We start from the raw sequence: 18,663 nt of genomic DNA on the forward strand, positions 1-18,663 counted from the left end.
CCTTGACCCCGGGATGCATTTGAGCACATGTCAGAGCCGACTGCGCGGGCAGCATCTCCATCGCAATCCCGCTCCCCGGGAGAAAGCCCCGGCTGGCGGGTGAGGCGTGAACCCGGACCGGCCGGCGAGGATGCCAGCGAAGGACCCAGGGTGGAAGTCTTGGGCCTCCGGGGAAAGGAAGGGGTGGTGTTGTTTGCGCAGGGGGAGAGAGGGGGAGCCAAACCTAATCCCTCCCTCGCCCCCCTCCCATCCCCTCCCCCTCCCGGGCTATTTCCTAGAAAGCTGTATCAGTGTGGCCACGCTCGGCGCAGACACCTCGGGCGGCTTGTCAGCAGATGCAGGGGCGAGGAAGCGGGTTTTTCCTGCGTGGCCGCGGGCCGCGGAGAAACCGATGGTAGCCCTGCCCCCCACCCCCCGGCCTGCGGCAACTCTGGGCGCCTCTCCGCTGCTCCCCGTGGCGCCTGTAGCGCCCCCAAGAAGGGGAGGGTTTCTGCTCTAGGGTCACATTCTATCACGTCGGAGAAGCCGCCCCCTCCCTCTTAACACCCACCCCTTCCTCTTCTTCCTCTCCATACACTTGCGGGGTTGGGGGGGGAGGCGACGCTGTTCTGGCCCCTTTAATCGAGCTTTTGAAACAGCCTTGAAGTGATCAGGAACTCAAACGTCCGGACAGAGCCTTTATCTCTGGATAGCCAAGGTTGCTATTTTCTAAAATCGCTTTCCTTAGTCTTCACGTAAGGGGTCTGTTTCTAAATTGCCTGAGCCTACCCCATCTTCAAGCGATCTACCCCTCATTCTCGGATCCTACATACATGGGCAGGAGTAGAAAGATCAATTTTGAGAAAGCCAAAGTTGGAGGGTCGTATTTTGGCACGATACACCCACAGAATGTGCGAAATTAGAGGGAATAAATAGAAATCGGTGTGTTTTTTTGTGGGTTCCCCTATCGGGGCCCCTGGCATGCAGGGCTGGATAGAGGGAGAGGGCCTCGGAGAGCTAAGGAGAGGGGTGGGGGGGCGGGGGACCGCGTTTGAAGTTAGGTCGGGCCAGCTGCTGTTCTCCTTAATAACAAGAGGGGAAAGGAGGGAGGGAGGGAGAGATTGAAAGGAGGAGGGGAGGGACGGGAGGGGAGGGAAGGGGAGGAGGAACCGGAGAGGGGAGCGAGGCGAGAGGGAGGAGAACTAACTGCCCAGCCAGTTTGCGTCACTGCCTCGCAGAGCAGAGAAGAGCGAGCAGGGGAGAGCGAGACAAGTTTGAAGGGGAGGGCAGGCAGAGTTAGCAGCCCCCGAGGCTCTCCTCTCCCACCGCCCATCCCTTTCCTCTCTTCTTCCCCAGCCTCTCTCTCTCTCTCTGCCCCATAACTTTTCTCTCGAAAAGCCCCTATTTAGCCAAAGGAAGGAGGTAAGGGGAACCCTCTCCCCTCCCCCCTCCCAAAACCCCCCAACTTTTCCAGTCCGGAGAAAGCAGGGGAGCGAGCGGGCACCCGGCTGGCCATGGAGCTGCTGTGCTGCGAGGTGGACCCGGTCCGCAGGGCCGTGCCAGACGCCAACCTGCTATACGACGACCGCGTTTTGCAGAACTTGCTCACCATCGAGGAGCGCTACCTTCCCCAGTGCTCCTACTTCAAATGCGTGCAGAAGGACATCCAGCCCTATATGCGCAGGATGGTGGCCACCTGGATGCTGGAGGTAAGCCTGCAGACAGACTCTGTCTGTCCCCATACGAATACTCGGCCCCACCCCCCCACCCCGCAGGGACCCTAAAACTGGGAGAGGGCAGGCTCCGCGCTCGCCTGTCCGCTCCTGTGCGCGAGTTTACCCCGCGCCCTTTGGCGAGACGCGTGGCTTCGTTTCTGTTCCCTGCAGGATGCAAGACTGACTGGGGGAGGGGAGGGGGAAAAGGGAGGGGGGAGGAAAATCTGGGAGAAATGAGGCTGTCCTGGGGCGGGGGTGGGGGAGCATCCCGCGCGCGTGTGCCTGCATGTGGCTGCCTCTTCTTCCCACCCCCATCCCGACCTGTCTTTGGCGAAGCCGCGGCTGCTTTCGGTGCAGTGAAGAAGGGAGCAAGAGTGTGAAATCGGGGGCCCCAACGTAAAAAAAAAAAAAGCAGCCCCCCAAAGGCCAGAGCAAATTCGCCCTAGGTTCAGGTCCCCGCATGTGGTCGCGACTCCGCGTTGGCACTTAAGGGGGGGGAGGGAAGGGGAGGAGGGAGGAGGAGAGAAACGGAGAATTCAGGAGCCCCGGAAGTCGCAATGAAGAAACGTGTGTTTTAGGGGAACCCAAAAGAACCACTTCTTCACCCTTGCTCCAAATCTTTGCCGAGCAAGCCGTGTGCCCACGTATGCACAGCTCTGGACCTGCCGTGGTTTCGCCATGTTGCTTTGCAAACTCCGGTTGGAAAGGCTGGAAAACGTCGCCCGCCTTCCCCCCCCCGCACCCCGTTATCCCGGCCACCCCACTTGTAATAGTGCCCTCTCCCCCAACCCCCACCTCACGAAGGTTACTTACAGTTTGGCTTTCCAGGTTCCTCGGTGCGGAGATTTGGGTGGGGTAGGAAGGGGGGGGAGGAGGTGTGTGTAGGGGGGGATGTCGGGGCACCCCTAAAGGAGAGGTCAGAGTCCCCCGTGCCTCTCTCCGGCGGCTCCCCGTTCCTCGGCTTTCCCCCAGCTCGGCACCACGGTCCCCAGTTTCTGCCCTTGTGGGCCGCAGCCGGACACTCCCGCCGCGGCTCTCACCCCTCCAAGTTTCCCCTCGGGATCCAAAGCCCTAGGGGTCGAGATACAGACCTTTCCGGCACCCGAAACCTCCGTTTCGGGAAGCCTGGATCCTCTTTGGGGTTTTCACGCCAAAACGGCTTTTCTAGGATATTTCCTCGATTTTTAATTATTTTTTGAAACCGTCTCCCCATGCTCCGAGTCCAGCCGCCGAGGCTGCGGCTCTTCCTCCTCTCCTCCCTCCCCCTCTCTTCCCCACCTCTCCCCACCCACCCCCCCAATAGCGGCGTCTGGGTCGCAAGGACCCCCCCGGACATTTTTTCCAATTGTCGGGAATGATAGAGCAGGGTCTGGGGGTCCGAATGAGACCAAGAAGAAGACCCCCGGAGCTTTCAGAATATTTTTATTGATTTTTTGAAAAGATGACGAAATCCAAAAAAGAGAGTGTGAGTGAGTTAGAGTGAGCAAAGAAGTCAGTAGCCAAAGGGAGCGTCGCCGAGCCGGGCGGCTACTGCGCATTTGTTTGTCTCCCGGGTTCGGAACTTCCATTCACCTCCTTTTTTACGTTCCTGGGGAACACCCCAGGGCGGATGGACTCTTTAGATTTTCTCCGTTTTCCTCGTTTTTATTCTTATCACATATTCTACTCCCCTCCCCCTCCCCACTCAAAAATTAAATATTTTTACTTGTTTCCATAGATTATGCCTTTTCTTTCTTTCTTTCTTTCTTTTTTTTTTTTGGTCTTTTCCTGGTACTATTCCCTTCACCCCCCTCAACCCTTTCCCCGCTCCATTGTAGGTCTGCGAGGAACAGAAGTGTGAAGAGGAGGTCTTCCCTTTGGCCATGAATTACCTGGACCGCTTCTTGGCTGGGGTCCCAACTCCTAAGACCCATCTGCAGCTCCTGGGGGCTGTGTGCATGTTCCTGGCCTCCAAGCTCAAAGAGACTATCCCTCTGACGGCAGAGAAGTTGTGCATTTATACTGACAACTCCATCAAGCCTCAGGAGCTGCTGGTAATGACCCTCTCCTTTCTTCCCCCCTTGTTCTTCGTCCTTCCATCTTTGCTCCCTCCAGGCCTGATAAGCTTCTACTCACTGCTCCCCAAACAAATGCTTTGGATCCCAGATTACCACACCGCTGGAATTTTCACATTTTAGGAGACAACGCTTTTAATATGAATTTTTTTTTTGTTCCTACTGTGTTCCAGGCACTGTGCTAAGCACTACGGTTACAACCATGAATAAGATCCCCCGAGACATTTGTGTTGGTGAAATTCATTTGCAGTTGTGTGCTCATGCCTGCGTGTGTGCGTGTGTGCACACGCGCGCGTAGGGGAGACTTGGGACATAGTGATAACCTTTTAATTAAATTCCAAATTTTCAACCACAGAATTCTGAGAAATAGTTCGACTTCTCACATGGTAGGAATGTCTTCACATGATAGTGTTTTGTGATGTGTCGCCTAAGAATCCAGAGTTCAAAGGTCCTATGAAGTCTCAAGATACCAAAAGATACCTGTACATAGTAGCTGTTCACTAAATATCATCACATTGACTTTTGACCCGAGTCCAAATTTGGTGTTTTATTGGAGGAATCTGAGGCCTGGGTTCCTAGCTCCAGTGGGGCGGTGACCTCTGTCCCATGACAGGGGTCTTCTCTTGACTCTGGTTTTCTGCCAGCAAACCCCTCCTCTTCCACCCCAATCTTTTTCCCTGCGGCTTCACACCAGGCATCCATGTTGCAGCAGTGTGGAACGGTAGGGTGGCTCCCAGGCCCACCTTCCTTGGTCTGCACACCTTTCTCTGCACTGTTCGCAAATGGGGGCACCCCTCTGACCGCCCCTCCCCCTCTTCACTGGCGAGGCCTGCACAAAGTCCACAGGGCTCGGACAGGCTGGTAGAACTGAGCTCTTTGTGAGAGGCCTCCCTTTCTGGGGCTGTGCTGCCATCTAGTGTCAGACATGTGCAAGGACGGGGGAGGAATTGCGGGGAATGTCGAGAGAGGGGGCATGAATGACTTCACCTTTGAACCGCTGCCAGATTTCAGCTGCTTCTGGTTTGGTCTGGGAGGCCCAGAAAGGTGCTTTCTTCTGGGAGATCTGCTTCCTTTAATAATAGTACAAGAAGAGTGTTTTAGATTCACATTCCCCTGTGAGAAGAAAGGGCTGGAATTTCAAGCCATCTTAGAAGACACGGGCTGTTTAGTAATTTTGTCTCCCCCTCCCCCGCCCCCACACCCCAACCCTCTGTAAAAAGCCAAGGTAGACTTAAAAGCATGTAAAGAAATTGTTAGAATTCGTTACTAGTTTGTTTTTCTCATGGGAGACCAGGAAAATGAATCTTCCATTTAGTTTGTTTATTTCAACATGATGGTGGACAGTGGTGTTCTTCAGGACACCCCAGTTTTTTCCAGGACCAGCCAAGCTAATGAATATTGCTTCACAAAACACTGCCTGTGTTTTCCATTCCCTATCTCTTTATCCCAGAAGCTGGGATCCGGAGAAGTCCTAGTTTACACTGGAGGAAGCTGGGGTCCAGCAAGGGGAAGGGAGTCGCCCCAGACCACACAGCCTCTTCGTGCTTCAGGAGGGGGCTGGGGCTCTGGTTCCTGGCTTAGCAAATGGAAGAGAGCCTGGGGGGGTTTAGGGCAAATGAGGGAGCAGGGTGGTCTCCGCCTCTTTTTCTTCTGAAGGCAATTAATTGGATAGGCCCGTTTTCCCTCTGACGGCACATACTTTTAGGGTTTCTTTTTGGCTTGTTTTACTTTCAGCACAAGTCCCCAAATGTATCCCGATAAGGGAGAGAAGAAGTTTTTCACCAGGTGGGCTGCCCGTGAGAGTCGGGGTTGCATTGTTCCCCCTTGGCATTGAATGGAGGGATTCTGTGGCCCGTGCATAAGCACTTTCACTTTGCCCCAATCACCTCCTGCTGCATCGTGGGGTTACTAATGCCCGTCCAGTGGGTCCTTCAGTCATGATGACAAAGGCCTATGAAACATTTTAGGTGAAAGGGCACTCTGTGGCTGGGTGTCTTTTCCCCAAGACTTACGCATTATGCGTGGAGGGGAAAGTTTTGAAGCAGAGAAGGGCACTTTTTGGCACCAGCTACAAGTCAGCTGATTGGTTGCCCAGGAGTTGGGCCCAGGAACCTTAGTTTGACCTTTATCTGTGTACATCATTTTCCTGTGAGGACTTAAAAAACTATTAGTCCAGCAGTAGAGACATAGACAACAAATGACTATCTAAGGGCCACAATGACCTTAGCAGTATCTTTTCGCAGGTTCAGCTTTCTGGGTGGGCAAGCATCAGCACTGCCTGCAAGTCAAGGTTGGCGGGAGTGGGGAAGCCAAGAGGATAAGAAATAGGAGAAAACAGTCTTAGCAATAGATACCTGGGTTCTCCCTATTGCCAGTCCCGCCTCCCATTGGAAGCCTAAGAAGAAAGGTCAACAACTACCAAGCTTTGGGGGACACTTGACAAATGGGCCCACCTCCCCATCCAGCAGCGTCCTCATGAGCATCCTTAAAACCGATCTGGATCCCCACCCACGCCCACCCCTGTCCCAGACAGGACACCAGGTCCACCTTTGGGTTTTATACTCTTTTCTTCCTCCCTCCCTTCCTCAGGAGTGGGAGCTGGTGGTGCTGGGCAAATTGAAGTGGAACCTGGCCGCCGTCACCCCTCACGACTTCATCGAGCACATCCTTCGTAAGCTGCCCCAGCCGAGTGAGAAGTTGTCTCTGATCCGCAAGCATGCGCAGACCTTCATTGCTCTGTGTGCCACTGGTAGGAGCAGGCTGGAGCTGGAGGGGGCCTTGGGAGGGGCGGACACATGCTGAAGAGCCCCTTGTGGGGGGTGGTCAAGGGGGTAGGGAGGTAGGGAGGATGGGGGTACTCCCTGGTATGGGCCTGAGGGGCTTAGGAGACGGGCTGTGTTTTCCCGACTATCTGAGCTGGTATATTCTTTTTTTCTTTGCTAAACTCATAATTGGTTTACGACGACAGGTGTGGTAAGGGGAAAAAAAAATACGGCCTGTAAAAATAATTCTTTATGATGTCTAAAGTGCTCTTTGAAGATTATATATACTGGTCTCTGGTTGTGTTTAAATCTTTAATCTTTTGAGGAAAAGGATGGCTTGGAGATAAGCCCAAGAGGAAATTTGGGGGCTGGGGGCAAATACAGGTTAAAGGAACACTGTCAAGATAAATACGCAGCTTGCCCTGATAAGGGAGGCCAAAGGAGTTCTTTTTACTGTAGGACACATATGTGTAGCTGTTCCCTCTGCTGGCCGGGGGAGTAAACCCGGCTGGCTCTCAGCAGGGACTCAGGTTCTCAGCACTAGGGTCTGACGCCCTCGCTTTAAGTGCTGGTGTTTTTATTTTGGTTGCAAGCTCTAACGTAGCAATCACGACTGGCTTTTTCATATTAAAAGCTTTCCACCCACCCTGTTGATCCCACAGTTGATACATAGTTCTTACTGGCCCATTTGCTTTGCACTTCCCCTAATAAACTAAAGGCAGTGGTTTGACACTGTCTCATGAAACTGAACCTTGGCCAGTTTCTACCATTGTTTTCCTGGTAGTGACCATGAGAGAGATGGTGGGACTTAATCTTCCAGGGGAGAGACACTTTAGGTCAAGAACTGACCGTCTGGGCAGATCTTCGGTTTCGGGGTGGGAGGTTGGTGGGTGAGTGGGGAGGGCTGGGGCGCAGAGAGATCAGCCACAGTTTGCCAAGAGTTGTTGAATTTTATAGCTGGGACTCGCGGGGGAGTTAGGGAGTTAACTTCTTTCAATACCTTGTTACATGGTATTCATGAGTTAGTACAGACAGATCACACAGTAGGCCAAAGTGTGCATGCTGTGTTCTCAGTCAAAAGGTCAGGCTTCGCTACTTCTCACTGGATGACCTTGGACAGGCCCCTTCACCTCTCTGAACCTCAGCTTCCATCTGCAAAACACATCTGTGGGTACGTGATCTGTACAGGCTTTTCAGGGTATTTAGGAGAAGGAAAATCAGAAGGAGACGCGGTGCAAGGAGGTGCTTTGTGAGCCCAGGAATGTGTAGATAATGTGTGGTGGCACTCCTTGTGAAAGCACCCCTATCTCCTACTCGGAACTTCATCCAGGTCCAGCAGGATCCCTTGCTCTGCCTTCGTGGGCTGGAGTGTCCCCAGGTACCCACAGTGGAAGCCCGAGCATGGGTTTTTTCCACAGTCTTGCCCTTCCTGATCCAGACCCATTCATAGGTTCCATGGCATGTGCGTGTGCCCTGTGCCCCTTTGTGGGAGAGTGAGCTGCCCTTCCCGCAGCCCTGACGGGCCATTCTTTGGAGCCCCGCTGGACAGTAGCCATTCTTCTGCTTCCTCTCTTCTCCTGCTGTCTGGCCTGGGGCCCTAGAGGTCAGTCCCTCATTGACTTGTCATTTTGTCTCCCAGGCCCTTCCTCTCCATTGTCATGATTCACTGTGGGGGAGGAGTCAACCCGTCCTTTTTTCTGTGGCCCTAGGACAGCTGACCCCTTGACCTTAAGCTCCCCCATTGCCCAGCTGTTAGCCAGAGTTCTGCTTTGACCTTGTCTCTTGACTGACAGATCTTTTGGGGTCTGTCCACCCATCCCTCTATTCTCATCTCTGTTCGGGGTAAAGATGATGGGTAGAATTATCCAGGCATGGGTAGATCTCCAGATTCTGTAAAAGCTCATTCTCTAAAATTGGGATCCTGCCCCCCTCACTTCTGGCCTCTTGCCTAGATCCTTGGGGTGGCTGCCAACTTTTTTGCCAGAGTAAGGAGCCTGGAACTCGGGTCCTGAGGACAGAGGTCTGAAGTGTGGCAGGGAAAGACACAATGACTGCCTTTTGGGAGACTTGAGCTAACCTTGGACAGGAAGTGAGGAAGGATAGAAGGAATAACTCCAACCGAATGACAACCACAAGACTTAGGTACTAAGGTACTAAGTTTTAGGTGTGGACTGGTCAGACAGAGGGGCGTTCTCAGAAGTTTCCTGAGTCTGGGAAGGATGGGTCTGTCTCACAAGGCTTTTCTTCCTTGACCTGTGCTTGTGTCTGTATGAAGGACCGGGTTACATGGCAACCTCACAGTGTGGAGTTTTATAGCAATTGGCTCGACAGTATAAAAGCCAAGGGCTGCTTTTCTTGGAGGAAACATCTCCCACTTAGAGGAGATACTGTATTTGGGGGCCGGGGGTGACAAATGGTTGACTGCCTAAGACCGTCTGGCAAGTAGTGGGCGCAAGTAATGGAGAACCAAAGGTAGGTGTGACACCGAGACCATCCTGTCTGCTCCAGGTGCCTCACAGCCCAAAGCCAAAGAGGCAGCTGGAGCCGGGGTTTGCAGGCCTACAAGGCCTACATTGGGTTCTGAGGAGATGATGGCCAGCCCTGAGGCTGTGTGGCTAGTTGATGGGAAAGCTGGTTGTGAAAGAGCTGGCAGTTCCCTCGTCTGTGTGGGGAGTGCATGTGTGTATGTGAAAGGGGAAGAGAGAGAGGGCAGGAGAGCAGAGAGGGGCTGTGAGAAGGGGAGTGAAGCTGCAGTTTTCCTCACAGGCTGGAGGGTAAGATGGTGGCCAGGCCGAGAGGCGCCCTCCTGCCCCCTCCCTCCTCAGCTCAAAATGGCTTCTGGTAGGGCAGAGTGCCTCCAGCTGCCCAGTGTCCCTCTCAGGGCCAGTCATGGTCCACAGGGGCACTGGGGTGAGAAACAGACCTTCCTAACTGCCAGCCCCTGGCATCCATCCCCTTTCCTGAAGCTTTTGATCCTGGGGAGGCAGAACTGAGCCTTAGTGTCCCCCTGGTTGTAGCTCTGATGGTAGAGTCCCCCAGGTCTGCAGATGAGGAAAGAAGGACCAGAGAAGATGACTCAGGATTGCACTCTGGCACTGGAAGATTCTTGATGCATGATATCATGCTCAATAGATGATTCCAGTTAGTCTAGAAAGCCGATGACCTTGAGTTTGAACTTGGTGTGGAGGTGGGGTGGAGGTGCTTAACCTCCCGACCCGGGGCACCCCACATGTCTCTCTTTGTGCCTCGGGCCGCACCTCAAGGTGCTGGGCTAAGCTCTTTGCTCCATGCACGTGAGGAGTCCCGCCCAAGACTCCTGACGCCAAGACCCGAGCCCTAGTGATGATGATACCCCTTGGGTTTCCAGTCTTCCTAGCTTTCCCTAAAGAAGATTCATGACCTTCCATCCTGAGGTATAATCATAGCCAGGACCTGGAGAGGGTAGGTGATGCAGCCCCTTATCCAAAAAGGGAGGTGTGCCCTAGTGGTGGCCAACTGGGGAGACTTTAGACCACCTTCCCATCTCGGAGCCCCCGCACCCTCTCTGCTGCTGACAGGGCATGGAAACGAGAGGAAGTGGCTGTTCTTCGGCAAGTGCACCCCATGGGGCAGGCAGTGGGACAGGGTTCTCTCAGTTCCCATCTGGCCGTAAAATGAATGAGGCTGCTTGCTGTTCTCCAGCCGTTTCCCTCCCTCCCTCCTCCCACCAAGGTGCCACATTGACATCCCCTTGGCGAGGCATCCCGGGGATGGTGGGTGAGGTGTGTGCCACCCACATCATCGCTGGGCCAAGGAGCACCCGGGATCCTGGTCTTTTTTAACTTCCACCTTGGTGCAGGTCGGAGGTGGGGGAGAGATGGGGGAGATGGGAGACTAGGTCTTCCCCGGTTCTCATCAGCCTCAGAGCAGATCTCTCTCGCCCCCTAGTGGTGATTCAAAGCACAGAGGTCACTCTTGGACTTCAAGGTCTCCATTCCTATAGCCAAAACAATCCGCGCTGAACTTACAGACAGGGCCATCTAATCTGTGATTTCAACCCAGTTTAGCTCAGAGCTCTTTCTTCAGTGAAATCTTACCAGGGCATGCAGATACCAAGTCTGACTATGAAGCCCTCGCTGCTCTGTTCCAGATTACAGAGCCCAATGGGGCCCTGGGAGTGCCTATGGCGGTCTTGGGAAGTTAAGTGGGCTATGCAGGTCACACAGCTTGCTGGTGCCACGGCTAGGATCTATCTCTGACCAGGGCTCGCTTTGGGGAGCTTTTCTGGCACTGCTGATAGGGAAATATCCCAGTTTTCCTTCGTGGGATGTGGGAGGTGGCCTTAAGGAGCTATTCACATTCTGTTAAGGTATAAAGAGCACTGGGTTCACAGCCCAAAAGCCTCGCCTTAACCCCAGGCCCAGGGTCAGGCATTAGACGGGTCAAGAATTCATAGATTCAGGGAGCCTGGGTGGCTCATTTGGTGAAGCACCTGACTTCTGATCGTGGCTCTGGTCATGATCGCAAGGTTGTGAGATCAGAGCCCTATGTCAGGCTCCGTGCTGGGAATGGTGTCTGCTTAACATTCTCTCTCTCCCTCTGTCTCTGCCCCCTCCAGTCACCACCCCTCCCCAGGCACTTGTACTCACACACACACTCTCTCTCTCTTCCCCCCAAAAAAGAAAGAGAATTCATTGATTTCACCTGTAAAATGAAGTGTTTCGAAACTGATGAGTTTTACGTTGGTTTTTATTAATACTTCACCACTACTACTTGGATGAGTAAGCAACCAACAGAGCTGGGATTCCCCTAAGGTGTGCCCCTTGCCTCCCCCACCTCCCCAGGAGGGAGGAGGTCATGTCAGAGGCTTCTAGTATGTGGGCATTGTTCCTTTGCTCTGGGCAAACCACACCTGAGGGAATATGGGGACACTGGGAAGGGAGTGGCCGACTTCTGTCTTCCATTTATTGTATAGGGGCCGTCGGTTTCTCCCACTTATGACAAACCAGCACGAGGCTTCGGGGACTCGATGAGGTCACTTCTGGGACAGAACACAAGTGATAGTGAAAGATGCTCTAGGCAGCACAGAGCCCTCATTCTTCCCGGCGGTCTCGGCACGGTGGGGCTGCTGTCAGCATCCGCCTGGAGCCCCGGGATACAGGGCCCTTCCTCCTCAGGCCTGCTGATGCTGAACCGCATCTCCCAGTGGTCGGGATTACCCCTCACAGTCCCAGAGAAGGTTCCCGTGGTCAGAATAGTGGTGGTAGGACACTGCTTGCTTACCAGGGGCCAGGCACTGTGTTTTTGCATGGATTATTTTAGTCCCATCCTCAGAACAACCCTACGAGGTGGGTCCAGTTATTCTCCTGATATGCTGGTGAGAAGATGGAGGCTCAGAGAGGTCAAGTATCTTGCCCATCTTCACTCAGCGGGCTGGTGGTAGGACATCGGCCTCCCCATACTCCACCTTCCAGCTCTCAGAGCTGCTTGGCCCAAATTCTTCCCATGTCCTCAGATAGTCTTCGTAAGTATCTTCTGTTCCCCTAAGCACCCCCTTTCTTTTGAGAAGTTTCTTTACTAGCTACCCATGCGGTATGCACCTCGCCATCTAGAATGCCCCGTATGCTGTGTTCTGTTACTACGTTTTTACATCTGGGGTGGGGGGTGGGGATTAACCCTTGCTTCCAGGAACGGGGAGGAGCACTTGTGATGACTCTGTAGGAATGGATCACTGGTCAGTTAATTGCCTTGTCCTCAGCTGCGGAGGAAGGAAGGTCTCAGAAGTCACCTCTTACCATTCCGGGTGGGCAACGGAGGGTAGAAGTAGACCCTCACCCCTGGATATGCTTTTTGCCCCAAGATATAGCCTGTTGGTATTTTTGACCAAGAGAGGTAAGAGATTTCTGAGAGATTATTAGTTGGTATTTTATTTTTGCTGAAATAAAATAGTATTAGGAGGAAGTTTTACACAATTACTTCTGTTTCTTCCATACGTTTACATACATTTTCTGTGACTCCTACTTCCTGTCACCTGCAGGTGCACATGTGTATTTTTATTCATATATTTCTGGAAGGTTGTCTTCTTGGTCATAGCTTGCGTGCATGATGTTTGAACTTTCTGCCCACTCCCCCTGGCCAAGTGGATAAGTTTGAACCCTCTTCAGTCCAGTTATGTAGCCAAAATTTAAAGTTTCCAGGACTGGCTGAGTGGGTTGGGTGAAACTTTCCACGGGTGAGTGCAGAAGTGAGGTAACTAGAGCTAGTACAAGGACACGACCCTTCAGATACTTTATTCGGGTGTTTTCCTCTCTGCTGTTTCCCCTACCGACAGAGGGGGGTGTCCCTGAGTAGGGTCCTGGGGCAGCCCCTGAGGCCATGTGGAACTAGCAGTGCTCTCTGGAGAGAAATGCCTTGTGACTTCCCCAGCCAGTGGAAGCCATGTTCTGTTCTATTGATGCTTGTTGCGTTTCTTGGGAGTGGTTCTCATTCTAGATCCTTAAGGACGAGCAACATAGAGCTGGAAAGCACCTGGGGGGTTAGCCAGCTCATAGCCTTCCGACTTATTGGCCTAAACCATGAAGAAAGAAAGGCATTTTATAACACAACTCAGGATATACATAAATGGACATCAAACTGCTACAAAAGTTTCTCAAGACAGTATTTACTCTTACTACATGATTACTTCCTGATACTTTCTATCCTGTTCTGTTCGGTTAAACAGCAACAAAAACAGCCCACAAATGGGTTTCATGACCCAACTGTGAGTTGCAGCTGGAAGTTAGAAAAACACAGATCCAACCCCACCCTCTATTAGACAAATGGAATGCCAGGGGCTGGAAGAGGCAATGACTCACCCAAGGTCCCACGGTCTGGACTCGGCTTGTAGTGCTAATGTCCCCTCCTTTGGACCTACCCAGAGGAGAGCCTAGCAGCTGCTCACGAAGCTTGAGAAAGTCCCTGGTTTGCTCCCACTGCGTGGGGTAGAGGGGCAGCGCAGTGGCTGCCCGGCTCCTGTAGCTCTTCTCTGGCAGGGGGAGCACTACCCAGCCTGAACTGCCCAGAGGCAGCTAGCTTCTCGTACACAGTGCTCCCCATTTCTGGAAGGCAGAGGACAGTAATCCCAGGAGGAGGCCCCTCAGCGTTTTCCTAAGCAAAACACGAAGTGGGGAGAGAAGGGCGGGGGGAGATCCAGTCCTGGCAACTTTAGCACCTGCCGCACCCAAGGACCACCTGGATATACCCCCTGGCTTCCAGAAGTTAATTAGTTTGCTAAAATTAGGAGTCAATTTTTTGTGCAGTTGGACAACAAAAGATAGGCATGTGTGAGGTGTGCTTCCTGGTCGGAGGCCTGGGACAGAGGAAAGGGAGGGCCAGGGATATCCTCCTGTCGTTCCCTGCCAGATGCTCCCACCCAGGGCCTTCGTGGGCCCAAGGCCATGGGCTGGCTGCCTCGTCTGCATTGTGAATGTCACAGGGGGAAGCTAACGAGGTTATTGGGCAGAGAAACACTCCTGTGAGCCCATGTGGAGGAGACCTACAGCAGAGCAGGAGGCAGGGAGGCCGCCTTTGGCACCGACCATGGGGATAGAGAAGGCACGGGAGGAGTTAGTGGACAGCAGGCGTGGGGCAGAACGCTGTGATACGCATCCCTCAAGAGGCAGAGATGGGGAGTGGGCTAAGGAAAGAAAGCCAAGGAGAAAGACAGACGGACAGACGGCAGGGCTCGCTCTATTCGTGGGATTCGGCCAAGATGGGAGGTGTGGGTACGGTTCAGCGGATCAGCAGAGTCGCTGAGAGCACCACCAACTTGATGCTGGACAATGGGGTCACCATTAAAGCGCTTTAATGGAATATGTCGTTTAACGGCATGGCACAGGAAGAAGGGGAAATACTAGGGTACACTCCTTTTATAGTTCAGCCTAGTGGTGATGCTGTAATTGGAAGTGTGACCCATGTCCCCCTTCTGTGTCTCCCTCTTGCCTGCCCCCTTGCACAGCTAGAGGCAGTGAACTCTGGGGTAATGCTAGAAGCCGAGGTAGCACACTGGAGGATTTGCTCCACTCCAGGACTGACCAGAGACAGTGACAGGGTAGCGTCCTTCCCATATGAGCACAAGGCCCAGGTAAGGGCCCTTCCAGCCCTCAGAAGTCCGCCCCTTCTCCTCCCCCACGTGAGGGTAATTGTGTGCAGCTTATGTGGTGCATTCGTGGGTTACGGAGGGGACTGTGCCCGTGGGTCATTAGCAGCTCTTAGAAGCAGTCACAGCACTCAGGTGGGGTGTTGTCCTCTCCTCCTGGTAACTGGGAAGTAGGTGATCTTGGTCACCTGGCTTCTTTGCAGGAGCGCTCAGAGGAACGGGAGGTGTTTGGTCTCCCAAGCTGAGCCAAGCATAGGAAAATCCCCTCTGTTTGCTTTTGGAGAAATGAAAATGGATGAGGGTTTGAGCTCCTTAAATTTATCCTCATTTTGTACTTCTCTTTAGTGAACTACTCTTTTTTTTTCCAGCCAGAAAATGGGAACTTTGGGCCCAAGAGCCATAAAATCTAAACCAAGTCACCCATCTGATTAGGGTGCAGTGGTGCATACTGGGTACCTGCTTTCTCTCCTCGTGTTCTAAGGGCCCTTGGCATTGGGTCTAGAAGTTGGGGATTGTGTGAAACTTGGCCCTCATCCCCTCCATTACTGCCTCTCTCACTTCCTTTTTTTTTCATTTGTTTGTTTAAATAAAGTCATCTTTTGTTTTGGGCCGTATTAGTCCTTGCTGACTGTCCACAAAATAATAGGGCAAGGTAACATCAGGATTATTGGTCTTCATAAAATTGTACTCGCTTGTATACTTTTCCTGCCTTCCACCATCTAGATTCTTTGGTCTGTCTCACTTATATGGCACCGGAGAGATTCATCTCCGACCTCCCTGCTCTGCTCCTGCCATGACCCTCAGAGGGGAATGCATCTCACTCACCTTCCTGCCCCTTGTCCCAGACAGGGTTGTGGGGACCTGAGTCCCCTCTCTGATAATTCCCTGTGTGTACTCAGATAAGCTCTCCAGCTTCTCTGCCTCCATTTCCCCATTTGGTTTGGGACCTTCCAGAGTGATGGCAAATAAATAAAGGGTATCTTGGGAAGGAAGACTCAGGAGAGGACGTGTCTGTTCGTGAGGGATCACCTGTGCAGCTGACCTCTCACCATCCTCTTTCTGAGTATCTTCAGGTTGGGGACCCCCAGATCCAAATTATTCCTGGGCCTTGACCCTCTGCCTCTTGTTCTCACAGACTTTAAGTTCGCCATGTACCCGCCATCGATGATCGCAACTGGAAGTGTGGGAGCCGCCATCTGCGGGCTCCAGCAGGATGAGGACGTGAGCTCGCTTACTGGCGATGCCCTGGTTGATCTGCTGGCCAAGATCACCAACACGGATGTGGTAGGTGGACGCCATCTTCTTGGTTAAAACCAGATATCTCTTTTCTCAGCTCAGGGAAAGAGACACTTGGCTTGATGACGGTGTGTTGGAGGTACTTTTTAAATTTTTTTATTTTTGATGGTGGTTTCTGTTTTCCAAGATCCAGCCTCCCAGTACAAAATTCCATAGACGAGACTTCCTCCTAAGGTTTTGAAAGCCAGTGTGCCATAAAATAGAGAAAAGAACCTAGCAAACAGATACGAGGTGGGAGGAGGGCTGTTTACTAATTTTCCTCCGTGGGCTTCCCCGTGGGTCTGAAGTGTTGCTTCATTTCCATTTATGTACATGTCCTCAGACTGCCTCTCCCCCACATTGTCAGGCTCGGGCTCTGCTTACACCCACTCAGGCAGAGACCCAGTGGAGAGAGGGCTGGAGCCCGGCTCTGCTTCACTGGGGTGTGGGTGGTATAGGGATCCAAGAGGTGCCCCACCTCCAGCAGGGTGTCTGGCCTTGACACACCTCTCAACCCCACCCGCCTCTCACTTCCCTTTTGTTTAATGTGGGAATGGATTAAGAAGTACTTCTAAGAGAATAAAGGGCCATAGTAATTCAAGGAACTATTATTAGCTATAGATTTTTCCATTCTTGTGCTGGTGGACTGCCCAGAGACTAACTCTGCTTGCCAGAATTTGCAGCTCCTTAGAAGAAAGGTCTTGAGAGACCAAGGTCAAGTGAGGCTCTGATTCAGCTGGTAGGAAACGGCAGTCCTTAGAAGGTCCAAGCCAGCGTGGCTCTGAGAGGTCAGAGAGGCCGCTCCTGTGTCCTCCAGCCGAGGCTTTCCATGGGAGGTGTGGAGAGGGCTGGGTAACTGGCTGGGGGAGGGGGGAGGTCAGCCGTAGAGCCCGGGCTAGAACCTGGAAGCTCCCACTCCCCCCACCAACCTGGGAACGTTGCACAGTTGCACACCAACCGTAGCTCCTGAATCTTTTTGTTTGAGAAAAGCCTCTGCTTTGAAGGCAACTGGAGAAGCCTATCAGCCGGGAGGCCCTGGGGTGTCACCATGGAGAGGCTCAAGGTGCAGGCGAGCTTCACAGTCCCCCCTCTGGATGCTCTTCACAGTCCCCCCTCTGGATGCTCTTCACAGTCCCCCTCTGGATGCTCTTCACAGTCCCCCTCTGGATGCTCTTCACAGTCCCCCCTCTGGATGCTCTTCACAGCCCCCCCCCTGGATGCTCTTCACAGTCCCCCCTCTGGATGCTCTTCACAGTCCCCCCTCTGGATGCTCTTCACAGTCCCCCCTCTGGATGCTCTTCACAGTCCCCCCTCTGGATGCTCTTCACAGTCCCCCCTCTGGATGCTCTTCACAGTCCCCCTCTGGATGCTCTTCACAGTCCCCCCTCTGGATGCTCTTCACAGTCCCCCCTCTGGATGCTCTTCACAGTCCCCCCTCTGGATGCTCTTCACAGTCCCCCCCTCTGGATGCTCTTCACAGTCCCCCCTCTGGATGCTCTTCACAGTCCCCCCTCTGGATGCTCTTCACAGTCCCCCCTCTGGATGCTCTTCACAGTCCCCCCTCTGGATGCTCTTCACAGTCCCCCTCTGGATGCTCTTCACAGCCCCCCTCTGGATGCTCCAGGGAGATCCAGAATGCCTTGCTGTGGGACTAGATTGAGTTAAGAGAGAACGTGGCTTACAGGCCTGTGGCTGATGCCACATGGGGATGCTGATGGGAAGGCTGACAACCCCGAGGGCCTAGGGCTGCAGCTTGCTGGTTTTCTCTCCTCCCTAACTGTATTCTGCTTTGGGCTTTATTACCACCTCAAGGAGGTGGTGCAGGGAGGTGGTGAAGGGCCTCATGGAAACCCAGGTTCCTATTCTGAAGCAGGTCTTAGATACGCCTTTAAAATTCTAGGTCCCAAACAGAGGCTTTCAACAGAGGCCTGTGCTACCGTGTACTACATGGTTCCCAAAACACAGCTTGAGAAGACCCCTTCCAGTGTGCTTTGCGTGAAGAGTGCTTTCCTAACCCTCCAGAGGCAAATCTGGGACAGAACGTAACGTTTATAGAAATGATGAGCTTCTTTCCTTTCCTGACTATCTCCTACTAAGGTTGCCTAACAAAAAGGACTCCTAACAGCAACCAGTTTAAGACAGGCTCTTCCCCGATCCCCAGAGACAAAAATGTCAGTGACAGCAGTTTGACCCCCCAAGCACTGTAACCTCTTTCCGATATTTATGGACTTTGCCCTGGTTGGCTGGTGGCCCCACAGGCTCTGGCTTTCTCCCACATATTCCTTTCTCACCTCTCATTGGCTTCAGATGGACAGAGGTCACTCCGGAGGTGCCACTGAGTCTCTCCGGCCGCTCTTCAAGACTTCAAACCAATTTCTCATCTTATACTGGAGAAACCGCTTGCCCCTTTGAGATACTGTGTAGCTGGTGTATCCGTGTCAGTCAGCCGTTAGACTGGGTTAAATGAGTACAGAAGCCTCTAGAGGTCCCCTGCATTCCAGCTGCGGAACTGGAGATGCATGGGGCCCTCATTCTTACCCGTGGGCCTCCGGGTCAGCATTTTAGTATTAACAACCAAGCATGAGCAAAGGAGAACTTTTTCAGACGACAGTCTCAGACCTCTGTGAGTTCTAAGCTCACCTGTGGGCCCTAGAGGCTTGCTCACTCTCCCCTAGCAATGTTTTTAGTAAAAAGGCTTGAGTCATCTCGGGTGAGGTTGGCCACCTGTGCCTGACTTCCAGGAGCTGTAGGTCTCCTCCTAT

At 53.0% G+C, this 18,663-nt stretch overlaps 1 protein-coding gene across 2 annotated transcripts in view; it reads left to right on the forward strand.

Annotated features, from left to right (window-relative positions):
- Positions 1-1,200: 1,200 nt before the first annotated feature.
- CCND2 (cyclin D2) overlaps positions 1,201-18,663 on the forward strand; it is a 30,494-nt gene continuing 13,031 nt past the window's right edge. The window contains exons 1-5 of one of the 2 annotated variants that reach the window (XM_047739396.1): positions 1,201-1,688; positions 3,512-3,727; positions 6,338-6,497; positions 15,762-15,910; positions 16,050-16,317. In XM_047739396.1, the coding sequence (XP_047595352.1) occupies positions 1,494-1,688; positions 3,512-3,727; positions 6,338-6,497; positions 15,762-15,910; positions 16,050-16,103 (774 nt within the window). In that variant the 5' untranslated portion in view covers positions 1,201-1,493 and the 3' untranslated portion in view covers positions 16,104-16,317. Of the gene's footprint in view, positions 1,689-3,511; positions 3,728-6,337; positions 6,498-15,761; positions 15,911-16,049; positions 16,318-18,663 lie in introns of those variants that run through there. The other variant, XM_047739395.1, reaches the window with a different exon arrangement.

The sequence above is a fragment of the Lutra lutra genome, chromosome 8 (genome assembly GCF_902655055.1).
Source record: "Lutra lutra chromosome 8, mLutLut1.2, whole genome shotgun sequence".
Classification (NCBI taxonomy): Eukaryota; Metazoa; Chordata; class Mammalia; order Carnivora; family Mustelidae; genus Lutra; species Lutra lutra.